We start from the raw sequence: 24120 nt of genomic DNA, 5'->3' as shown, positions 1-24120 counted from the left end.
AAAAAGTACAAATACAAAGTACAAAGAATTATACTTGAATAAATGCACTTAATTTCTTTCCTCCACCACCAATGATAATGTCTACATGTTCCAATAATCTGCTTAAATTAAATGTTGGATTATATTTTCTTATGTGCATTTTCTTCTTAAGAACAGAAGTGTGGTGCTGAAATATTTTTGATAAAAATATTTACATTTGATTATAGTGCTCAGACAGTAAACACACAGGATATAACTAATTATCTAAAAAGGTAGCCCCGTCTTCACCTCATTGACCTACTTTTTCAATACTGAACAAGCACTCTTTACTCCAGTTTAGTGCCATTTTAAGAGGAAAACCCAAAATAGAAGCGTCATTCATCATATTAAAAGCCGCACTGCTGTTTTTACTTTTGTATATGTCGGATTAGATGTTGTTAAATATCCTCGGGGAAGCAATCAGGTGTTTAAAGTTAAGGGCAATTCCCTTCCCTACAGACAATCAATAAAAAAGAAAAACCTAAGCGTGGGGACTGTAATAGGCTCGGCTTGTAACCTGCTCTGACAAATTAAGGCAAGTGGTGTTTTTTCATTACTTACACATCCGTTTTCATTTTTCAAATCAGTGGAACCAATTAAACAATGCTTCCTTAAATTAGTCATTGATTTTTAGCAATAGTGACACCTAACAAAAGGAAATGATAACTTTAAGGGAGTGTTGCTGCTTTCTTTGTTGCTGGTTTTTTTTCATTACTGCCAGCACCAGACACAAAAGGACAGAAACAATTCACCTACATGAAAAAGCGAGGTCTTAAATTAGCCATTGATTTTTCCTCAGGTGTCACTTTGGTTAAATGCTTTGTGATTGGGAGTTTTCTTTCCAACTTGGAAATTGACAAGAGTCTATAATCTGCTAGTCTACACACACATACACACACACACCTGCTATGGTGTTTTCTTTTCCCACTTCCACTTTGTAAATTTATGACCTTGTCGGGACAGACATGATAAATATTCAGCTTGATTGAAAAAAAAAAAAAGATTTATCATATGTAAGGAATACATAAAACTGCCAAGAGAAGAAACACTGAAGCTCTTAAACTTTTCTTTATATTATGATCAATTAAAACATTTGAGAAGTGCTCATCACTTTGTTTTTCAGAACTATTTTATTACAGAATTTTTCCTATTGCCAATCCCATCCCACACACGTGAATCTTGAGAACAAAATTCAGAGTAATTTTTTTAATGCTGAAATTGACGGAAAAAAAAAGAGACAAAAAAAAAGAGAAATCCAGAATAGCAGGCCATAGCTGCTGCACTGTTTTTTTTTTTTCTTTTTTCCCCCCTGTTGTCATTTTCTCGAGACTAGAAAATACACTTACAATTTGAAGCAGCAACAAAATGTGCATTTACCTGATTATACAATGGAACAATTTAATATACCATGATTTTTATTCATCACATTATAAAACTCTAAATATTTCTTTTACGTTGTTTTTTTTTTTTTTTTTTTTAACCAAAAAGCAACCTATTAATGGCAAAGCAACAGTTTTTAAGCAAAATATACACCTCTCGTTCACCTGGAACAAAACCGAAAACAATTCAAGGGAGAAATTTGATTTTATATCTTTTTTTTTCCTTTTTATTGTCTGTGCCAATGAAATCAGATGTTTTTTGTTTTTTAGCTGGGGATGCAAACATTATCCTGAATATGAACTGACTGGCTGCTGTAACCACTTTGACTGTACATACACTTTTCACCTGTTATCCATTGAAAAACTGAACACCTGAAGGACGAATGAGTGACTCCTGCTCTGACGCATTACACTGCTGTTTACAGTGAATGACTTATTTTACAGCAGCCTGTAGCTTTGTCTTCGATCCTAAACACAGGCCATTCACGTGTGACGCAGAGAAAGTATTTTTTTTGTCATCCAGACATTTTTTTTTCCCGGAGTGCGTCCTTGTAAGCGAAAGTCTCATCTTTACTGACCCACAAGGTTGTTGAGCTGCTGAGGATCCAGTGGAGTTTATGTCATTACAACACTTACATGATGAAATCTACAGTCTGATTGGACGACGGGCATTGACGGACAGAGGTGCGGTGTTCAGACCGGTGGCGAGGCAGTTCTCACTGATAGCTAAATGTCTCTTTTATAATCACATTACTTTTTCAAGTCTATAATCATGTCACTTCACCATAAAAGTATCGTTAACACGTTTCCAGTACAGGATGAAGACAAAAAGAAAGACAGTCAAACAAATGGCCATCTTTTGTGAGTGTAGATGAGACGGTTTCTTTAGCAGGAGATCAAAGTGACCGTAAATTAGTCCAGTCTCGTTAGGGCGGCACATGCTCAAAATCATAAGGACTTCAAAAAACAACCAAACAAACGGAATGATTCCCACATTAATGTACAAACTTAAATGAGTAAAAAGCCAATCACATAGCTAGCCCCCGGCAGGCTAACATCGTGCCGTTCCGGTCCATAAAGTGCACTCTCCATCTTGCTGTGCGGTCAGAAAGACAAGAGCAAAAGGACGTGTACGTGTTTGAGACAGAGGGGAAGGGAAGCGCCGCTGCATGTGTGTGTTCAGTCTAATTCCCCGAGCGGCTGCGAGTTAGAGGACACGACAGTCTCATGTGTACGGATGGAGGCAGGTGGGAGGAGGGTAGGGTGGAGGTGTGGGTTTTGTGGGGCTGACGTTAATAAACGTAGCCCTCGCTGTAGGGGTGCGGCTGGCAGTAGGGTCCCTCCTGTACGTATGCCATGTTTTCGTCAAAGTGCGACAGCGGCACCGTGTCCTCCTCGTTGATCTGCCGCTCCATGTCAGTTTTCAGCACCGGCCGCTGATTGTCAGGAAACGCCATGGAGAACAAGGCCTCGGGGTCACACACGAACTTGTAGACATATCTCTCGCCAGCCACCTGGAGAAAGACGGAGAGGTCTTGTTTTTAAACCATTTTTCCACAGCATATTCTACAGTGACTGAGTGTAATCTTTCACTTTAATCCACCAGATGGAAAAAAAAGATTAAATATCTTTAAAAAAAATAATAAAAAAAACATTTTTTAAACTTTTAAAGCTGATCTCCAAATGTCATCAACAATTCTGCTTTGGCCTCCACACCGCACTAAAGAAGAGGTGCTTTGAGCTTTAAGTGTTTTCAAACAAGATACAGGATTAGTTAATAGCATTTGTATCCATATCATTTGATGTTTGTTTACAAAAAGCTTCATTAAAATTTGCAGTATTTGCATCTCTGCTCTCTCATTATACTCTCTGACTCATGGAGCCCCGCCCCCACTCACAATAAAAATAAAAAATGGCCGTTCTAATGCCGTGTGACTTTTGCGTTTTCACACATCGAATCTGATCTAAATTAAGCCATTAAAACACTAGCACCACACATTAACACATACCAACCAACCAAACGAGACAACAATAGTCCAGTAACTCGTAAATAGTATCTGCTGGCTTTGATGTGGATACAATGACTTGACAATTCTCCAATCGTTAAATAGTCAAATATTTTAAAAAGTGCACAAAAACTACTTTTAGGTGACTAAAATGCTTCGTGCTCCTGATCTAGAGCACAGCAGCACGTGGCTTTAGCTTCTGTGCTGGTCCCCTTTGTTGCTTTGGGGCATCCTAACCACCATGCATTGGTTTTTTTTGTTTTGTTTTTTGTGGATCAGTGTTTTATACAAACCCACTTCAAACAAATGAACTATCCCCAACCTAAGCGAAAACAGCTTATCCATTAAAAGAGTTATTTTAAAACACCAGAATAAATTATATAGAGTGGTTTTACTAAGTTTTCTAAAATTATCTTTGAGACACTGATTGCTTTTTTAAACGTCTTATGTCACACGTGGATTTGGTAGAAAATAAAGGAGCTATAAACTGTTCATCGCTTCTCAGAGGTAAAAGTGATCTCAGGAGCAGATTTATGTTTTCTTTGCTGTTTCTTCCTTATTTTATTTAAACTTGGCCAGCAGTTCTTGACCTCCAACCAGCAAAGTATAATTCCACCTAAAAGTGCTCAACCTCTTCTGACCTGCCTATTAATGAATGCTTTCTGGAGATGCTTCTAACTGTCAAACTAATACCTCAGGAAACAAAAAACCTGACAGAAAAGTGTGTTTATCCAGTATTCTGTTAAAAAAAAAATCATTACTCTTGATCTGAAGTATTTTTGCATAAATAATCTTATGACAATGATCACAGCATATGCAGTGTAGGTCCTAACTCTAAACGCACTAATTGATCTGAAAGAAACTTAGTCCAGTACCAAGTTAATCAACATCTATACAGCTTATGGAAATTATTTGTATAACAATCAAATCCTTACAAATTATACATGCGTGGTAGCTGATCTCAAAAAGAATGGTCATTATTTGCACATCTATTGTTTTTGTAAATATTTTGCTGAACAATTGTTTTACTGCAGGGACACTTTGACGTAGCTGGTTCATCAAACAGTGATGTTTGATGGTGATGATGTAACTGATTACTTTCCCTTATATAATGAATATGTAGCTTGCAAAGAAGAAGAAATATATGTATTTATTACTCATTTGTTTGCTGTTTATAAACATCTGTTTTTGGCATTACTACATAAATACTACATGCACTATAATGAAGATTAATTCAAAGAATAACTTGATAAATTAACATACATATCTGTGTTTCACTTTAAGAGTAAAGCGGACACGAGCCGCAAGCCTGGCAAAAACTGATTTTTGCACACAATACAGAAAAAAGCTTTACAATTACAATTTCTCAGCTATAAAGTGTAAATGAACTTTTTTAGCTGTTTCACCATTTTTGAGACACTCTTTTCCTTATATAAGGCACCTGGGGGAATGGGAGCGCCTTTAACACAGGCCAGGTATAGCAGCCAAATGAGTTGTTTTCATACTATGTTTACATCAAAAAAATCTTTTAGAAAAAAGGTGAAACAGTTTTGGATCCCTTTCAGTGTAACAGATGAACTATAACTGGTTGATACAACTTTTGTATTTTTTTTTTACCTTCTGCATGATTCCCTTCTCGTAGTAGTAGCGCAATGATCTGCTGAGTTTGTCGTAATTCATCGCTGGCCGGTTCTTCTGTATCCCCCACCGACGTGCCACCTTTATCACACACACGAACATGAAGACAATAAAGACAGTCAGTAAACAGAGCATTATCAGAAAGCAAACTTATCTAACACAAACGAGCACGGTTGCCCTGATTTCCAGACAGGAACGCTGCAGCAGCTAAAATGTTAAACAAACTTAGCGATCCATATTTTCCTAATAACAGTAATTAGAGCGCGTCCAGCTTGTGCAGACCTGACCAGGGATGTGTTCATTAGGAGCTTGTCACACACCCAGCGGAGGAGGCAGCAGATGTTACAGCACCTGTCTACCAGACCACCCGCCACCCGGCCTCACGGTCCAAACCCACAGCCCCACGGCATTCTCTTAGCTGCTCGCTTTTTTTAAACTCTGCTTTTTACTTTCATTTTTGTTTGTTTCTCACAGTTTATCTCCTATAATACCTTCCCCGATCAATGCAACTGTGTTTTTTCTGCTTTTTCTTTTTCACATTTTTTCTTGTCCCCGCAACCGCTGACATGCTGCAAATGCAGAAACCGCTACCTAACGTTTGTCTGCGGCGCCTCAAAGCAAATGCGTTTGGTCACCTGATGGCATGAATGGGGCCCCCTGTTAGGTGCAGCTGGCTCGTGCTTCTAGACACCATCGGGCTGCGTGGACCACTGCCCGGTACTCATCTATCTCCTCCATTCTACACTTTCACCCCCTGCCTGCACCCTGCATCCTCCTTCATCCTCCAGCAGTGACTGAGCCCCACTGTGTGTGATGTGGCCATACACAAACCCTGCCTCTGTTTCCATTTCAAAAGGCCCAACCGCCAACATGGGTTATATTTTTAGGAATATGTCCTGTGAAATATTTAACAGGAGCAGGTCATCAGGGTCACTTGGTTGGCTTTAGTGTGGACTGTAGAATATATAACCCTCTGAGGTCCAAGTCATCGTCTGTGATGATCCCAATCCTAACTCCAAACCCTTACCCCAACCTGTGTGTTAAAGAAAAGCAATAATATATATTTTTTTAAATGTAAGACGTTTTTGCTCCCTGTCAGTTAGAATGATTCCTCTCTTTGTCTTCTGATCAGTAAGAACTATTTTTTAAAGAAGTCTACTGCATTTTGAGAGCAGAAAATATTACTGATTCACACGTTGACCTCTGACCTCATTTGGTTTTGCAGTGATTTACCTTACCTTCTTACCTTCTTTCACTGCTTAATCACTTCGTTTTTTTTAACCAAAAGTCTACGACCCAAATATATTTAAGTTGTAATTACATAAAACGGTCCAAAGCAGCAAATATTTACTTCTGAGTAGCTGAAAGTAGGTAAACCTCTTAAAGATTTTATTGAACAATATATGTAGTGAAATACAATGCAACATTTACCTAAGACTGTCCAAAAAGCTTAAGTATAAAAGCCATGAAAAATAAAAACAGATTTTTTTAAAGGAGTAAAATTCAGGATTACAATATAGAAAAATAAGATTTTTTGTGACAGTGCCTTTGCGTGTCTCTTACCTCTTCTGGCTCAATGAGTTTAAACTCCATGCCACGGCCGGTCCAGGCAATGAAGTGGGAGTTGGACGGGTCATCAAGTAAAGCCACCAGGAACTGCCAGAGCTGCAGCGAGCCTCTGCGCTGGTACGACGGGCCCTCACGGTACAAGCCCGACTCCTGTTTGATGTCGCCTACAGAAAACGGGGCAAAATGGTTATTGTATGATGGGCAGAATCGTTGGTACGTGGCATACTTTTCATTTTAAGAGTCACTGCAGGACTCACCTTCCACCTTTTCAGGCACCACGCAGGTATCGTCGTAGAAGTGCCTCGCCACTTTGTCAAACATACAACCTGGAAAACAAGATCGGAAAAAAAAAGACAGTTTGATATCACATGAAGCAAAAACCCATACGTGCACCACCACAACATCCACACGTAACATCGTTGGTACCTTCAGTCCTGTTAGTGTGAGCCAGATAGCCGTCTTGCCGTAAGTAGACAGAATGGCAGCTAGGCACTTCTGCTGAAACCCAGGCAAGAATGAGAGTGGGTGTTAAAGGGCCCGAAGGCAGCATTAAGAACACTATCTCAGTTATCTGAGAGCAGTCAAAGCCTGTTCACTCAATGCACCACTGGCTCTGATTAAAGAAAATGCCCTTCAGCATCAGCGCTGCGATGGCTTCCAGCCACGGGCGAGCTCACTATATCACACTGCCGATACGAGCCCCGAGCATCTCCACTCAGAGGAAGATTTACAACTGAATAAAACACAGCGCTCGTGTGAAAACAGGAGCTGACACGATGTAAGTTTTTTCATAATACGAGGGCTCATGATGATTATTTTACACACGTTCTGAGATCAAAACTAAACGGACCTGCAGGTGTTAGTTTCTTTGACGTTTTCGCTGTGCAGCTGCAGCACGTTTAGCTAAAACGGTTGACGTGTATCTTCTCAATCAGCTTCTTATTATGACTGACTGCATCCAGTGTGAGTATACAGTTTTCTGCCAAAGCTGTTTGCTTTGTTTCACATGTTCTTTTATTTGTCTTCACGAGTTCTTCACTTGTTTGAAATGGACACACGCTTTTGTAAAACAGTCAAGATATACTACCAATACATTCAAAATGTGAACAAACACTTTTTGATGTTGTTTATGATGCTTTTCGCTGTTCATCAGGCCACGCCCACACTGGCCTGAGGAGACAGATCAGCTCAGTTCTTCAGTGGTGATAAATACTCGCTGATTCTGTACTTTATACATATTTAACATTGAGTCCTGATGTTTGAGCAACATTTCAGCTGATGTTAAAATAAACTGTGCAAAATGCAGACGGTCACTTTTCTGGGGTCAAAAAGGAACAATTCACCCCCCCCAACACACTTCCTCTGGTTCTGTGTTTTTCCAAGTTTAGATCGTTTTAATGCAAATTTGCCAGGTTTAAAGATATCAGCTCTAGAAATATCTGCCTTTTCCTAAATCGCACCCACCTTGTTGATTTCAAAGCACTTCTTTTCCTTATAAGATCTACCAACCAACTAAAATAGATTTTTGAGTGAACTGCACCTTTAAAAGTTCTCACTCGTGGTTTATCAATATCATGGCTATAACAAGAGATCAAATAAAGACTTGAATAATTCTTAAACCAAAAATGTAATTTTATATAGACATAAGCAGTTTTTTAAATCGTAGGTTTAAATGGTTAAGATAGAAATGCCCCACTACATAATTCTCTTCCTTCATTTACCGGTTGGCTTTACTACATTGTCCAATCGACTCTTCCATTTACTGTATATGTCCAAACCTCCCACAACACAGATGAGATGCTGCGATCAAAAAAACAGCCAAATGGGCTGCAAAGTGAATGTTCAATAAACAGACTGAAGCCCTTCATTTAGACCCATAAACATTTCTCTGAGCTTCATCAAAGTAATGGACTTGTAGAGGAAATTGCTGCTAATGAAATTACCAGATCCCCTCCCATCCTTCTCAACAGTCCAGCTCCAGTCAACATGCCCCACTGTGGCTGCTAATAAATTCACTCTGATGCTCCTTCTTGGACATCTTGGTCCAAGTAGTGGACACAACACAAGGAAGACCTTTTGGTATTTTAACAGTTGATCGAATATATTTCACCACTTTTGCTTTATGATTGCACACAATTCTTTGTAGACAGTTTACTTGTATCAATAACAATTCTTCTAATTGTTAAAGCCATTTCATTTATCTATGAAAAAACACTTTGCTTCACCCGGTGAAATGTAAGAATTGACTGTTATTACTAAAGAGAAAATCAAGCTGCCAGTGTCATTTTGGGCTCTGTAATTTTTGCCTGTATTTGGCCAAATTTGCGAACAAAAAACCCGAATAAAACAAGAGAATAATGGTTGATGCATATAACATTGCTGCAAATAGGCCAGAAGAAACCCAAGAAACTGTGAAAAAACAGGGTTATTTTGGACCGAACCTTGTTTTTCTTTTCTTTTCTATTTTTTTTTTTCTCTTTTTGATACATTTTTCAGTTGTGCTAATTGGCATTTAGAAGCCACATAGTTGTGAAACTCGGTAAACACATCTATTGCAAAGTAACGTTGCCACTGGAAAAGCGAGAAAACACCAAAAATCACAGCTGCCTGACTCCTCAATGACAAAAACTGCAGAGCTGCTGTTAGGAAAACCAGGTGTAACTTAAAGAGATGTGAATGAGGCACCACATGTTTTGGTGTTTGGAGGTTGCTTTTTCCCCCTGACTGGTCACACACACTCTCCTCCAGCTCTTCCTCTCCTGGGTCCACTCTGTCGCCTTCTGAATGAACCCGGCAATCCAGCGAATGTTCATTCATGTCCTGAGGTAGCCTCAGGCTCCACAGAGGCTCCACAGAGCCTCTGGCTGATGATTAGGTCCCTTTACTCTCTAACCGAAGGGAGCGGACAAGCGTGGGAGGGCAGATTCTGGATTGTGACCAGGCTCAGCCCCCTCCTTTTTTTCTATTAGAGCACCACAGGAAATGGCGAACAGCACAGACACCCAGCCCAACCAGATCCCCTGCCCTAATAATGGGCAAACTCAATAAAACCGCCCCCTCCCGCCATGTCTTCTCTCATTCCTGAAATGATAATGCTCTGGCAGCTATCACTTCTCTGCTCTTTCACTTACCAGAGGAGTTTGAAGGAGCACAAACAACAGAAATCTTTTCAAATCGCTCACCTGAGTCATAGGTGAAGTCCCTCGGCTCCTGCTTGATCATCATGCCGGCTGGGTATGTGTGGGGAATAGGGGCCCCCATCATGGCCGGGTGTTCGAAGAGGGGGTCGGGGTACTCCTGTTTGAAGCCTTGAGGAGGGAAAGGGATGTTGGGCTCCGACATCTGCCTGTGGTAGATGGGCCGGCCGTCCCGAGCCATTGTCGGCGGGGAGGGAAACGAGTGGCAAGGCTCTGAGAGCTGACGTCGAAATCTGAGACAGACGACAAATTCAGTGGATTCATGACACTGACTCCTGATTGTGAACGACTTGATGAGACAAAAAGGAGATAAATCAAGAACATGTACATTTTGTTTTACTAATCAATGAATCAATAAGAGAAGTGAAAATTCTGAAATCCGTAATGATGTTTTCAAGTGCTTGCCTTTTTGTTTCCCCTATGTTTATGCCTACAGGTGACCAAAAAAAGCAAAAAATAAAGGAAAGGTTTGGAATATTTGTCTGAAAATTGAATTAAAGAATCTCAAACCAAAATCAAATATACATGTTTATCCTATGGCACTTGGCTTGTGGTGCTCATGGGAGTAACTCAGAAGTAAAATGCCTCTTGTGTCCTGATTACTCTAAAAATCCACAAAACTTGTTTTGAAAAGTTTCATGTATAAAGTATTTTCTATATACAGTGCACATCCGCCAACTGTGTTACTGTGCAGAGGGATGTTAATGTTAGCTAACTCTATTCTCCTTTAATAATTTGAGAATCACAAGGGAAGTGTCATTTAAATCCATTATATTACATTATAAGAGAAATCTGACATTTTTACTCCTAAACTGGAAAATTCACACCTAAAAAAAATCTTTTGCTTGAAATAATTAACTTAGTAGGTCTGTTTGTTGTTTTTGTTTTTTCCATTCTGCTATTGATTTATTGAATGAGCTCTATTTCAAAGCACTAAAGTCAAGTGATGACCACATGGCATTCGATGGTTGGGAAAGTTGTCGTTTGCAGGCCCCGCCCACTGAGGATTCACTCAATGAAAAACAGAAACTCAGATGTGCATCTGCTGCTGTGACCTTATTGTAATCTATCCTTGGTACAACTGCCAGCTAAGATCACCAGATGTAAATGTGATGTAAATGTAAGAGGCTGCAGGCTGCAGTACCTGTGGTCCATAGTGTAGGCGTTATCAGGGAGAGGCTGCGAGGGCGGTATGTGGGTGTAGGTCCTGTCTGGTTTGGGCGTTGGGGCCGTCGTGGGTGAGCCATGATGAAGTGGGGACACAGGGGTGCTACAGGGGGGTGTCACTGGGCTGGAGGGCTTCATTCCTGTGGGCTGCTTCTGCTCATAGGCACTGGGGTAATAGCAAGAGTCAAAGATGCCTGTGTTACTGCCAGTGTACGTTACACGATTTAAACTCTTTTTAATTAAGGATTATTTAACTGATAGCTTCGTCTTAAGATGTCTGTATTTAGGGTAGTTTGGAACAAATGCCCTACCCACTCAACTATCCTTTCACTGTTTTCTAAACCGATTTGATTTACTGTATAAATTATGAAGCCTTGTGCAAGATTTGGATGTAAAGACTCTGAGCAGATGTCACAAAGTGAAGAAATGCATCACAAACTACCTCAGGGCATTTATGTCAGACTGCAGTTAGAATCAATGGCATTTTAAACCACTCCATAATCAGCGGTTCCAGAAACCCTCTGATTCAGTTCAGTTATAACAGACAATTAAAACTAACATGACTGCCATAATCTCACATAAATACCTCTGATTGGAAATATCTCGTTAATGTCTTCAGAGTCACCACCCAAAGCTGTACATATCTCGATGTCCTTTGATTTGCAGTTTGGAATGATTAGCAAGTCATTTCCAGTTAAATAAAAATTACAATGCAGAATGAAAAAGCCAAAAAAATGTCAAATGTATAGAAAGCATAAAGATTCTTCACCAAGAGTAAACTGACGATAAGCTAAAGTGAGTATTTAGTCATCACTGTCCTACAATAAACCTTCACACCTGCATTTATTCCTCTGTTAAAGTGAGGAATGTGGAACCAAATGTTATTTTCTGTGTTTTCTTTACAAATCTGAAAAAGGTATCATGTACAAAAGCATTTAAATAATTTGTAAAAGATGTTTTAAGTGTCGGTGGGGGGGAGCCCACCTGATGCTGTACGGGCACTTCTCTCCATACTGGAGTTTGAAGGGCCGCTCCTGGCTACAGTTGGAGCTCAGCTCTGAACACGGGCTGTGCAGCTCCCTCTTGATCTTCAGCTGCAGTCCGTGGAACGCCACTACGATGGGAAGGAGGAAGAACAATTAACATTTACACTCTGTCAAACTGTAACATTTTTTAAGGTTGTGACTATTTTTTTGTTCATTTAGCAGCAGACTGTTTCTGGATTGGCTTGTAAGTACCTGAGACAGAATTCGTACAATCACAGGACGGAAAAAATAAATGAATGAAAACTAAAACCGCTGTCTTCATTTACATCTGACAGATCCTTCACAAAAATTAAATGAGATGATCACAGTCTGGAAAAAAAATACTGCTTGTTTTATTTAAGTACAGCAGATTCAATTTCAAAACTTAAAATACAATTAAATTTCAGAACTGCACACAGCAGCTCTACCCACAATGGAAAAAGTCATGTTACAGTGCAGATACAAGCAGGCATGAATGTGCCAAGCCATCACTAATTAAGAGAACTCGTGATGGATATATTAAAAACACTTGCTTTTCTAAGCATCCATCTGCCAAAGGATATGACATCTGAGGCCATCACTTACACAAACAACTCACTTCAAATCCCATTTATTCAGCCTTTCCTGACGGGGACTCTGGTAGTGAAATATGACAATCATGAAACAGGGTGTGCGGTGAGCTCCAATAAATGCTTTATCTGCTTTCAGCTGGCTGTCAATAAGTTCCAGACGACAACAACAAGTCTCATTGATCTGAATGGGGGCCTGCGATCTCTACCTATGGCCCCACAGTGAGCTCGGTGCATCTGAGAGGCTGTTAAGTGCCTGATCAGTCCTGATTAACATCCCATCATCTAGAGTCATGATCAACGCTAATCCAATTGACTGTGCTTCTGAAGAAAAAGCCAGTCAGTCAGAATGAAGTCAGGCTCAGGTTGCCTCGCCAATCGCCGTCTCACCGCGACGGCTCACAGAGCAACAGCGAAGCCATCCCACAGCGCTCTATCAAACACAACAGAGGACCAGCCGCGGTTGAAGACGATCATTTTTGATTGATGTTTTAGACTGAGAGATGGCCCTCTCCTTTTATAACCAGGAATTATGAATGGAGAAAGTCCATCAACTCTTGGTCCAACTCAAGTGCAAACATTTAGATATTTGAGTACTAGAGAAACTTAAATATGTGGCTAAGGACTGTTTTTCTTTTAAATACAAGAAGGTCTCTGAGGCTACAAGGAGTTGAGAGAGAAGGATGTTTTGAGGAGTTTTCTCACGGCTGACAGACAGCTGCTGTACGAGCAGGGGTCGATCTGCCAACACCCCATCTGACGCACAGTCGAGCCCCCTGGGTGATGGGCCACACGGGCCCGGCATGACAAAGCTCAGGGGTTGTTTGCAGCCCTCGCTGGGGGCCTGACCTTTTCTGGGTCATCGATCGGAGGTCAAAGAGACATTTCCTGAGGGGAGACCTTTGTTGACGCTGGCATCGCAAAGCCTTGTTAAGAGATTATGGACTCAAAACAATACCTCAGCTTTGGCTGTCAAGATCACAATCAGTGTCAGGCTAATTACAGTTTACATTAAACACACATGAATTTGTTTAGTTTAAGAGCCGACTCCACCGGCTTCTTGCTTACAGCTCACCTGAAGCTGAACCATAATTCCTTTCTTTATTTAACAATGAATGACATTGAAACAACGTCTATAAAAATGCTGCCGTTAAACGTAAGCGCCACATCAGCTCTAAACAATGGCTTCATGTGTGCTGCAGCACAGGGCATTAAATTAGAAATGGAAATGTCACAATAGATTTTGTCAGCGGGGTGCCAAGGTACACAAATCAATAGCGAGGGCATTGCCTCTGACTAAAACAGAGACTTCCCTTTTAGTCCAGAATGTCATGCCCATCACTGCTTGATTGCTCTCATTATCTACATATTGATTAACTAAGATGGTAGGCAGTTTTAAAGAAGAGGCAGTTAGAACAATTACTGGGTCTATTTTGAATGCAAATGTTCTTTTCTTCGTTGTACCACTGACTTAAACATTGGGCAATTTGCTTTAGCCTTTGCAGCACAGATTAAACAGAAATCTTTCCTTTAAACATCGTGGCACATGCAAATAAAAAAAAACCTTTTTTTGCATTTTCCAACAACACTTAATTCGAATATTTTTATTTTAGCAGCCGTTTGTTTGCCAGTCCTTTCAGTACACTATCAGATAACTGTTGGCTCCGGCTGTTGTCAACTTTGAAGGTACAAATTGTGCGTTTTGGCAGAACGGGAGCCTACGTTTGGCAGATATTTCTCTAGTCCATTCATAAAAAAATACAGGTCTTTTGGCAACAGCGAAAAACCTTCCATTCCATTTTCACCTACTGTAGGTGCTCGCCTTTGCTGTTAAATGATGGAGGCTCAGATCTGCTGGTAACGTGTGGCCTCATTTTACACCTCCTCTACTCCTCCATTCCCTGCTAAGTTATGCTAATGGTAAGCATCTGTGTTGGAGTTTGAGACAAAGAAATTTCTCCTTCTCCTCCTTCAGCCTGAGGACACTTTCGCTTCGAGGCCGCTCACATGCTGGTTCTGTGTCGCATAGACGCAGAGTGCAAAGTTGACATTGAGAGAAGCTGCAACAGCTTCTCATGAGGAAAGATGAGTCTGGCCATGAAAATACAGAACACACCAGCTCATGTGCTGCAATATTTAAGCCTTCAAAATAAATGTCTTTCCTATTCTTTTCAGATTTTTTATTATTATTCTGTTAGGAATATAAAATCACAGCTATTTCACTATTGCTGCCAATTTTATTTCAGCAGTACAGGAACAAAAATTTAGGGGTAACATTTATTTTCTTTGAAAACATTCATCTCAATAAAATAAGATGTTTCTTGTTAATTGTAGCAGTTAGCTTACATCAATAGCAAACTAAATAGGACATCTTGGCTAATGCTAACTGTGCTAACTGTTAGCTTGTTTTACGTTTGATTTAAATCAAATTTGATAAGTTCATTAATAATTCACAACTGTCATATTAATATCTGTTGTGAATTATTTTAATGTTGTAAAATTCAATTTTTAGTTTTTTTAAATCTGAGTAAATAATGTATTGTTTTTCTATTTTCACCACGCTATTGAGGATAGGATGAAAATTATTTAAAGGGCTAAGCACTGTAACCTTTACAAATTTGGCTCAAACACGTTTTCAGACTCAACTATTTTCAAATGCAGATTAACACAAATATACAACACATACATGGGCAGTACTGAGTATTTTTGGAGCAAGGAGGTAGTATGTGGGATTTACACAAAACAGAGAGTGCCCACGTTGATCGTAACAAAGGGAGATGTTACCCAGTGCAACAGTGTGAGTCACTTCAGTGTTTTTGGAGCAACAATGGAGCTCACAGACGAAAAAGCTGCTGTAACTGATTTGTGTGGAATCAGTTGTCTGTTAGCTTTGGATTTCTCACTAGATTCGGTGACATTAAAAGTATTTAATATTGCCATTTTCATAACGGCCCCTATCTTCTCACTGCCTTTTCTTTAGGGTTAACTTCCAGCTTTATCTCTCCTCACCTTCACCTTTTTTTCTCCCTGTCTCACCGTTTGCCTCTCCATCTCTCGGCTTGGTGAAAACCCATATGGGAGAGCTGCCGGCTGGGATGCCTGCTCATGCGCCCAACCACGGTGCCCTCACCCTCCTGCCATCTGTTAGTGCCTCTCCAGCCTGCTGCAGGTTTGCCAACAGGACAATTCAGATGGTCAGCAGTCTCCTGCCACTATGGCCACCCACCCTGGCTACCTCTGAAGGACATCAGGACAGTCTTGGTGACCTCTGGTTATCTACTGTACACCACACTAGTCCATGTTGGGTTTTAGGCAAGGCTAAGTCACACCCATAGTTTAAATGTTTTGCCTTTAACACAGCAGTTGTCTTTAGTGTTGTAGTGTTCTGAACAATTATAAAAAGTAAAATTGATGAAACGAATCAAATAAAGTGCAGACATTTAATGGATGTTTTAGACTATTATAACTAGTTTAATGCAGTTTTATGTGTTTAGATTTAAGGCGCATTTATTCACTTTTGGAGCAACTTAAATCACAAGTTAAATTAAAAGCCAAATCAGATTAGGACATCTAAAGTCAAGTGCCTGTAGCCCAGCAAATCCCCTCAGGTTTGTCATTTCCAGAGAGCAGGAGTACTCGTGGCAAAATAAAGTGAGAAAAAAGAAAAACCCCTCTCGGGTTTCTAATCTAGCCCACCAACGGGAACCTTCTCGAGAATCTCAGGCTGTGATCTGAGTCACATGGAGTTAAAAGGCCTGTGATCTCGCTTGATGCCAAATCTCTTACAGCTTCATTTTACCAAACTGTTATCTGTGACCACTAAATCTTGAAATGCAATTAAAGTTGCCAAACTAAATGTCAGATGTGACCTTCTCTCTTTGTTCTTGTTCAAAACTCTAACTTCTGCCTTTTGTTCAACTTTCATTTGCAGGTTAAAGGGTGTTGAGGACACCGGGAGGTTTTGTATTTTTTCTCACAGTTTAATGTGCATTTTGGCTCAAATGAAAGACATGTGCTCTATCTGGGTCCCACTGAGTTCCACTCACTCAATTTCTGTCCCCACCTTGGCACTACTTCCTCCAGAAATGGGCCGTGCCAAGTAACCAGTCACCGTGTGCAACCACCGTATACAGCCAGGTGAAGTACGACCAACTAGCTTATCCTCATCACTGTGAGTGAAAAATGAACTCTTGTCAGACATTGGAAAATGTTTTAAAACTTTTAGGAAGTATTCTTAGAAACAGAATTTGTCCTTTTGTTGGATAAAATATGTAGAGCAAGGAGGAAAAAAGCACAAAAAAACAGATCATACTTGCTTTCATGCTTTAAAATCTCCAGTGAAGGATAGGGAGTGTAAAAGAAGGCCAGCCAACCTCCAAGTAAAGAAGGATAAATGCAGGAGTACTTAATATTACACCGCCTGATTTAGAAAATATAACCACACTCCATGGTTTGCACAAAAAAGGAGTTTGGGGAAAGGTCAAGGAGGAGCATATTTTTAAGATTTTATTAAAAAAGAAAATTCAAAACAGACATCAACTGACAGCAGTTTGGACTACCTGGAGTTAAAAATACCACTTCAACTACCTAAAAAAAAGTTAGCCACAATATTTTGATGTTTTCTTATGCAAATAAGTCACAGTGCAATAATATCTCAGTAGCGGTCCCAAGAACAACAAGGGAAAACAGAGACACACACACACACACACACACAGATAACCCCCCAACCCAAACCATGCACCTGTAGACCTGCACGATTGCTGCAGCTCTCCTGAGAGCACTTGTGCAAGCAAAGGTGAGGGCACTGAGAGACATGGAAAAACACACACAGTCACTTGCTTTTTACGCCAGTACAAACACACCAGTGAAGATGAGTGGAAAAAAAAAGAAAAACGCCACAGATGTTCACACACACACATAAACATAACACATGCACAGACAAAGAGACACAGAGAAAAGCGACATGGTTTCTTACTCACAGTTTTCAGTCTGGAAATCTGGAACGAACTGCTCATCATTGTCGGGAACTTGAGCTAAAGACACGAGCAGAGAAGAAGAAAGGGATTGATTGTTTCTGATGTTGATGGACACCGCAGCACTGATCACAGCTTTGTCCTCTGGCAAACAGTCCTCTGGGATGTTAGTTTGGCCAATCCCAGCACTGCCTGCTTCTGTTGTCAGTTAAAAAAAAGAAAAAGAAAAGAAGCCTAAAAAAGTGTTTTTAATGTGTTTATCATTTTAAATGTGCAGAAGATTTCAATATGCTGTAAATCTTCAGAGTCATAGAAATAATCATGCAAATTAAAATCAATTAATGAATTTAAAAAAACACATCTTAATAAAGATTTTTTTTTATCCATTCTTAAACTTTCAGTGGTTTTACGCATTTGTTATCCAAATATAGCCCAGTTGTTCAAATGTCCATTTTCTATGCACTTCTTTTCAATTTTATATCTATATCATTCCCTTTAAAAAGAGAGAGAGAAAAGAAAACAGCAAAAACACTTTTGATTTGTTGTAGAAAAAGAGCTTAATTTAATTTTTTTTTCTTTCTGAAAATAAAATCTGACTTTCACGGCTTGAAAGGGGACAAAAAGTCCCCAAGACGACAATTCTGATGCAATCAAAAGACTAAATAACCTTGAACTGCTGTGACTAACACATTCCCTGATATTTACTAAAGCAGTTGAGTCATATTTTCCAACAAACTCGTACCTGACAGATAATATTTTGACCGTCTACTTTCACTTCCTGAGGTCGACTTGTCCATTGACTGCTCTGCAGCCTCGGCTCTCGCTCCTTGCCAGCAGCCAAACACCCATTGTTAACAGTATCTAATTGGCTTCTTCCCTACTGGTGAATCCACCTGTACCTACCGAGTTAGGTCTGTTCCAAACCCTCCAAAGCTTCACCTGCGCTTCAAACACCCCTGCACTCAGGCTAATGCTAAAATAATGAAGCCCTGCTCCACTCGGGCTCCAATTAGGCATGTACATATTTATATAACACATATTTACACTCAGTGACAGTTCTTCATGTCCCTTAAGTTTCAGTCTCTCTGGTGATAGGCAAAAAGAGATTTAAATGTGTCATTAGCACATCTATTTATAAACAAAATGAGCTGGATCCTCATTATCACAGTATGTGCAGCATGCCTTGACATGTCTGGAGATCCTATTTTTTTTTTTAAATGACTGATATTCCTTTTTTGTCACTCTTGATGTGGTCAAGCGTGGGTTTATTTCTCTTCCCAGAAGTGAGAATTGAGGAGGGTAAACAATTAACAGATGAAGAGGAGATATTGCTCCTTATTTTCTAAAAATGTCAAGCGGGTGCAGACGCCAGAAAATAAATATGCACAAGCAACTTCACTCCATATGTTTGTGTAGTAGAGCTACCAGCTCTCTATTTTGGCCTTTTGGAATTAATTTGGCGGGAAACAATTAAGACATAACAGGAGATTTTACACAGGGCTACTTTTGTAATAAATTAAAGAAAATGTAATAATATGTAACAGATACAGTGTTAGGAAAACACTTACTCAAACCTTATAAAGAAATCAAATTTTTCCTAATAAAAAACCAAGTTCTTAATCAGCTGAAGCACCACAACATCTCTCGAAACTTCAGCGGACACAGAGGAGAAACAATAAAAATAAATTAATAAATTAAACACAAAGAAGGTGGCAGTCTCTCTGTGACCAAAAGGAAGTACAGGATGGATGAGTCACTGGCCTCAGTCTGTGAATGAGCCAGCTGATCTCTGCAACAAACTCCTGGGGAGAACGGCAGAGTTGGAAATCTGCCGCCATTCACAAAACCAAAAAAAGGAGGGAGAGGGACAGAAGGAAAACAGGAGCGAGGGTAAAGAAGAGGAAGGTTGTAAACACGAGGCCTGAGACTATTTGAATGGTTGTCTAAACCTGCAACAGCAGTAAGCAGGGCTGAGTTTTAAACAAATTTATCATTCTGCCTGTGACGATTTCCAAGACAAATGACGCTATCAGCACAAAAATTTTGCAGAGACACCAGTGCGTGAACAAAGGAAAAAGGAAAAACAATCTTAAAGCAAAAAATCTGAGAAGTACAATACATTTTTTGTTGTTGTTTTGTTTTGACAAAAAAGAAACTAAAACGAGTTTAAAATACTGTATGGAAGAAAGAAGGCAGATGTAGTTTTGGGGGGGGGAGGTCACAGATTCGCATGTCAACGATCAACCTTCAACATCTTGGGTCTCGGGATTCGGAAATTCAGTCTGTCGCTCATAATTTCTCCTCTCGTTCCAATTACCTGAACTAATAAATCTCAGAAATGGGAAGGTATTCCTTTTCATCTTAATGGACAGGAAGTCATTCATTAAATCTACAATCTTGAGGCGCACATCATCACATTGATCCATGACAGGCAGAACTGTAATCTTTAACAGTAATACCTCTTATCAGCCGCTGTCTCTTTTCCCACTTTGGATACTGAAATATTAAAATCGTGTCTTATTCTTTTACACACCCTGCGGTGCGAGCCGCGACGCCTCATCTCACCTCGCTGCCGCTCCGAGTCGGCTCAACTCTTCCAATATCTGTTTTAAAGAATACTTCTCATTTTTTAAAAGCTTTGGATTGCACTGCGAGCGTTTTTACATGTGTTAAAGAATAGATGGAGCGAATAAATGATTGAGTCTTCTTTGGCTGCGTAAAGGGAGCAAGCGAAAAATTCATCTCGACACTCTTCCAGTAAATGTTTTACGACTCTATCCTATGGTTAAAAAAAAGTATTAAAGTTTATTTAATTATATTGCACACGTTATTCTACGACAACTAGAATTATTGCTTTACGACGTGTGAACTGTTAGAAAAAAAGAAGGCAGCCTTTTATTGCTGCAAACGGGTAACAGAACACAAAAATTCTAAATTCACAAACTGCAGATGACTTGATTGACTTAAATGAAACAAGACAGTACAGTAAAACTAACATCAGCGTCTCATTAGACTAAATGCTTTTTGGTGTTAATGTATTTAAATGAACCAAATTATGAAGCAGAACATTTTAGCATTACAATATAATAACTCCAACTCCAGTTTTATACAATTCTACAACATTTTCAATTTTAATATTTCATTATCAAACCTTAATTTAAAACTATATGAAAAATGCACATAAATCAGTGAGTTTCTAACACATATAGCACTTTATACATTAGCCAACGAGCTATAGTAAAGCAAAGTCTAGAATTAGTCTAGTATAATAATAGTCTAGTACAATAATTGGGGCAATTGTAATCAAGTGACTTACAAACTTCATTTTAACCCTGTGCTTTGGACATTTTGCAGACAAAACACTAGAATTTGTTTTAATTGTTCTGGTTTATATATATTTGCAAAAACTACTTCAAAATCCAACTTTATAAAACAGTTGTGTTCTCTCACACTGTACAACTTTACACCATCTGTTTGCAAGCAAAGCAAACACTTCACATATATCTCAAATTATACTTCTTACTGTAAAAATATTTTTTTACTTGGATATAAACTTTGAGATTACATGCAATATTAAGGTACGTTACATCTTTCTGAGATGTCGACAAAAAAGTCCAACATGCATGCACAAAGAAATACAGCAAAAGTGAACAATATTCACCACTAACCAAAACTTCGGTGCTGCAGACACGGAGGAAAGAGGACGCTCGCACTTAAATCCTGAAGCATCACGTCTCAGTTAGACCACAATGAGCAAGTCTTGCCATTAGAGAAAAAAAAATTTAAAAAGCAAGAAAATTGTAATATTAAAAAAAAAATAAAAATCAGTTGTCGCTTTGAGAGCTGGCTGCTGTTTTGGAAGTTTGCGGAGAAAAAAAATTTCTCATAGATCCATTCTCTCTTTTTTTGCCACCAAGAAATGAAATTGAAGAAGACAAGGTGAAGGTACAGCTGTACAAGATAGAGAGGTGTGCTGAGAGGAAGCAAAGAGAGAGAGGGAAAGAGAGAGAGAGAGAAAGGGGAGAGAGAGGAGATGACAGAGTGAGTGAGAGTAAGAGAGCTGGTAGGCTACAGCAGAGCTCTGGTGGAGGTGGAGGTAGTGGCGGCTGGCGTGCAGCGCGTTAGCTCCTGCCAAAAGCAGAAGAGACAGTGAGCGTCGGAGAGCCTTCTCCTGGTAATTTGTGATGACACTCTCTGGGTAGAGCCTCCTCGGTCTCCCTCAAGACCCCTCGCTCACAGTCTCTAATGTATGCATGACACACAAGGTGCCTCTTCCACACAGGCTTTTAATTGGACTGCGACGCTAGGCATGTAACTCCAGGCAGCAGCCTCCCCCCCCCCCCACAACACTCACAACCTATTCATTTTTACCCATCTCTCCTCCTTTTTTTGCTCAAGATTTAAAACACTCACCTTCTGCTAGCCAAGTCTCCTGCAGCTGACTGAGGTCCTGGAAGAGCTCTGAAAGGGAAACCGAGGCAGAGATCAAGGTTTGAAGGCAGTTGAAAAACAGTCAAAGCTCAAGAGAAGTATCAGAAACAAGTGCATTCACTATTACTGGCTGATATGCCATTGGAGCTCACTGGGCATGTGTGCAGCTAATAACAAGTCAATTTGTGTTTCTGACCACTGAAAAGAGGCTTGTGAGAATCATCACAGGCCGCTGTGCTGTAATTGAGATTCTGTAGTTAGCAGCACAGGTGGCCACAAACCAATTGAATTTTGCTAAATGTTTAGAAGCCGTGAAATTAACTTCTCCCTCTGTCCTACCTTCAGTGTCCAGAGCCAGGTCGGACTTAATGAATTTTCTCTTTCTGTCATTTGCTGGCCTCTCGCAGCTCGTTGTCTTTTCTTGCAGCTTTTGGGAAAGAAAGAAAACACACACACACTCATCAATTTTTCTTCTTCTTGCTGGAGCAGTAATTCTGTTGTTGGCTGCATCACATGTGCAACTGAAATAGCAAATGAAAGAGCCTCAATGAGCCTCTGATTAATGCCTCACACACTTCTAAAGCTTGACCCATGCAAAGGGGTCTGTGCTTCACTTATCAGGCATAATTAACAAGTTGTTACATGGTGCATAACCAATAACACAGGGTAAAGTAATGGGCACCTTGTTTGGCTGTTTATCTTTGATGATTAGATGAAACTTAAATGGTCCCTGAGGGAGAAATGAGTGTTGGCAGCAGCAGAGAGAAAGACAGAGGTGAGATCAGAACAAATAGAATGCATTAGAGAGAACAGCCATCCACAGTACAAAAGGCAGAAAAAAAATCAAGATGAAGTATTTTCCTTAATGGGGTGGGAGCTGGAAGAAGAGAAGGATGAGTGAAACTGATTTCATTTCAACTTTTCTTCTTTTGAGGCAGTGATCACTCACTCTGGAGTTATAGTAAGGCACTTGCTGATCGTGAAATCCATCCATTCTGCACTGTTGTGGCTTTAACGGGCGAGCAATCTGCAAAGTCTCCAGTCTCCTGTCCGGCCACCCTTCAAACAGGCAGATAAATAGGAAGCAGGAATAAGGAGGAGAAGAACTTCGGGTTTAAATCTCTGTTTTATTCAGTGTATGAACCCTCTGATATTATTCTGAGCCCGGAATGACCGACGGCACCTCCGGCGATCATGCGGTACAGTTAAGTTGGTGCGTAAACGAGCAGCGCGCTGAGCTAGAGGGCGCACCAAAATGTTTTTCGCTTAGTAATAAACTTAGAAATGAGAGGAAGTGTGTAAAACTGCATGTACTTACCTACCAACTTCGCGCCGCTTTCATTTGCTGAGAGCTACAGAGCGGCTGCAGGATCTCCACAGTCCCGGCTGCTGCCTGCGCCTCTCCCCGCTCACTGTGTTGCTTTCTAGCGGCTTGGCATCGCCTCCCGGGGCCTCCCATGGAAACAAGCCGCACTCCGTTTCCTATTGGTTGTCAATGTCTTTCACTGGATCAGATTGCTGGCAGTCAATCACGCACGGCTGCAGGCGGTAAGCGCGGGCGAAGTCAATGACAACATTGTCGTGCGCTCATCTCGCTTTGTTTAAGTTTGGACTTTTGCGTTTTTAAGCCGAAACTAGCCACCAAACTTCATGACAACTTGGTGTCACTATTTTGTATTTACACTGAAACACATGCAAACTGCACCTGCACACCCCCGCCCTCTCGCGCACGTCTTCACCCCCTCTCCTTCTCGTTTTTTCGCAATCGCATACAGTGTGAGACACACAAACACACCACTCACTCTTCTCCCGGTCAAGTTTGTGTCCATGGTAACGGTGTTTTGAAGAGCCTCCAGGGGGACTTGCTGAAGCGCCAGCTCTTCCCTCTCCTGTAAAGGGATACTTTGTTGAGACCTGCAGAAGGCACTGACCTGGAAGTAAAGTCCAGGTCAGCGGGCAGAAAAAAAAATCCTACAAAAACAAACAAACAAAGAAATCCCACTGAACCCCGCTTCCTCAAACCATCGCTTCCTCAAACCATTTTAAATTAAGAGGGAAGTCCGGATCCCAAACCTGAATGTCATGGAAAGTTTTAATCGTGTAGTTTTACAGCTAAAGCATAACATTTGCTTTACATTTAATATTATG

The 24120-nt window shown here is 40.3% G+C and overlaps 1 protein-coding gene across 17 annotated transcripts; it reads right to left on the bottom strand.

The window, feature by feature from the left end:
- Positions 1-1323: 1323 nt before the first annotated feature.
- Positions 1324-23938, bottom strand: etv1 (ETS variant transcription factor 1). Of its 17 annotated transcripts, none has more exons than XM_040030697.1 (14): positions 23295-23935; positions 22922-23031; positions 22655-22702; positions 22312-22399; positions 21955-22002; positions 17548-17739; positions 11959-12088; positions 10952-11140; positions 9793-10040; positions 7037-7108; positions 6868-6936; positions 6605-6774; positions 5021-5122; positions 1324-2911 (listed from the first exon to the last, which is right to left on the bottom strand). In XM_040030697.1, the coding sequence occupies exons 2-14, from the start codon at positions 22964-22966 to the stop codon at positions 2690-2692; spliced, it is 1623 nt and encodes a 540-aa protein (XP_039886631.1). In that variant the 5' UTR covers positions 22967-23031; positions 23295-23935; the 3' UTR covers positions 1324-2689. The 17 variants fall into 17 exon arrangements, with proteins under 17 accessions (XP_039886631.1, XP_039886629.1, XP_039886633.1 ...); XM_040030695.1 differs by having other exon boundaries at positions 23291-23934; XM_040030699.1 differs by having other exon boundaries at positions 7037-7105; positions 23291-23932.
- Positions 23939-24120: the final 182 nt, after the last annotated feature.

Source organism: Simochromis diagramma, unplaced genomic scaffold, assembly GCF_900408965.1.
Source record: "Simochromis diagramma unplaced genomic scaffold, fSimDia1.1 OVJJ01000361.1, whole genome shotgun sequence".
NCBI classification, from domain to species: Eukaryota; Metazoa; Chordata; class Actinopteri; order Cichliformes; family Cichlidae; genus Simochromis; species Simochromis diagramma.
The sequence above is the reverse complement of the archived record's forward strand: the minus strand, read 5'-3'. Positions and strand labels throughout refer to the sequence as shown.

What these genes read in the sequence shown, in the direction of transcription:
- etv1 (XM_040030697.1), bottom strand. Translation starts at nt 22,966, where the DNA reads ATGGATGGATTTCACGATCAGCAAGTGCCTTACTATAACTCCAGA. An exon ending in GGAGACTTGGCTAGCAGAAG is followed by an intron (nt 17,740 to 21,954) that starts GTGAGTGTTTTA and finishes AACTGACAACAG; the next exon opens with AAGCAGGCAGTGCTGGGATT. An exon ending in AACTCATTGAGCCAGAAGAG is followed by an intron (nt 5,123 to 6,604) that starts GTAAGAGACACG and finishes TGTGTGATAAAG; the next exon opens with GTGGCACGTCGGTGGGGGAT.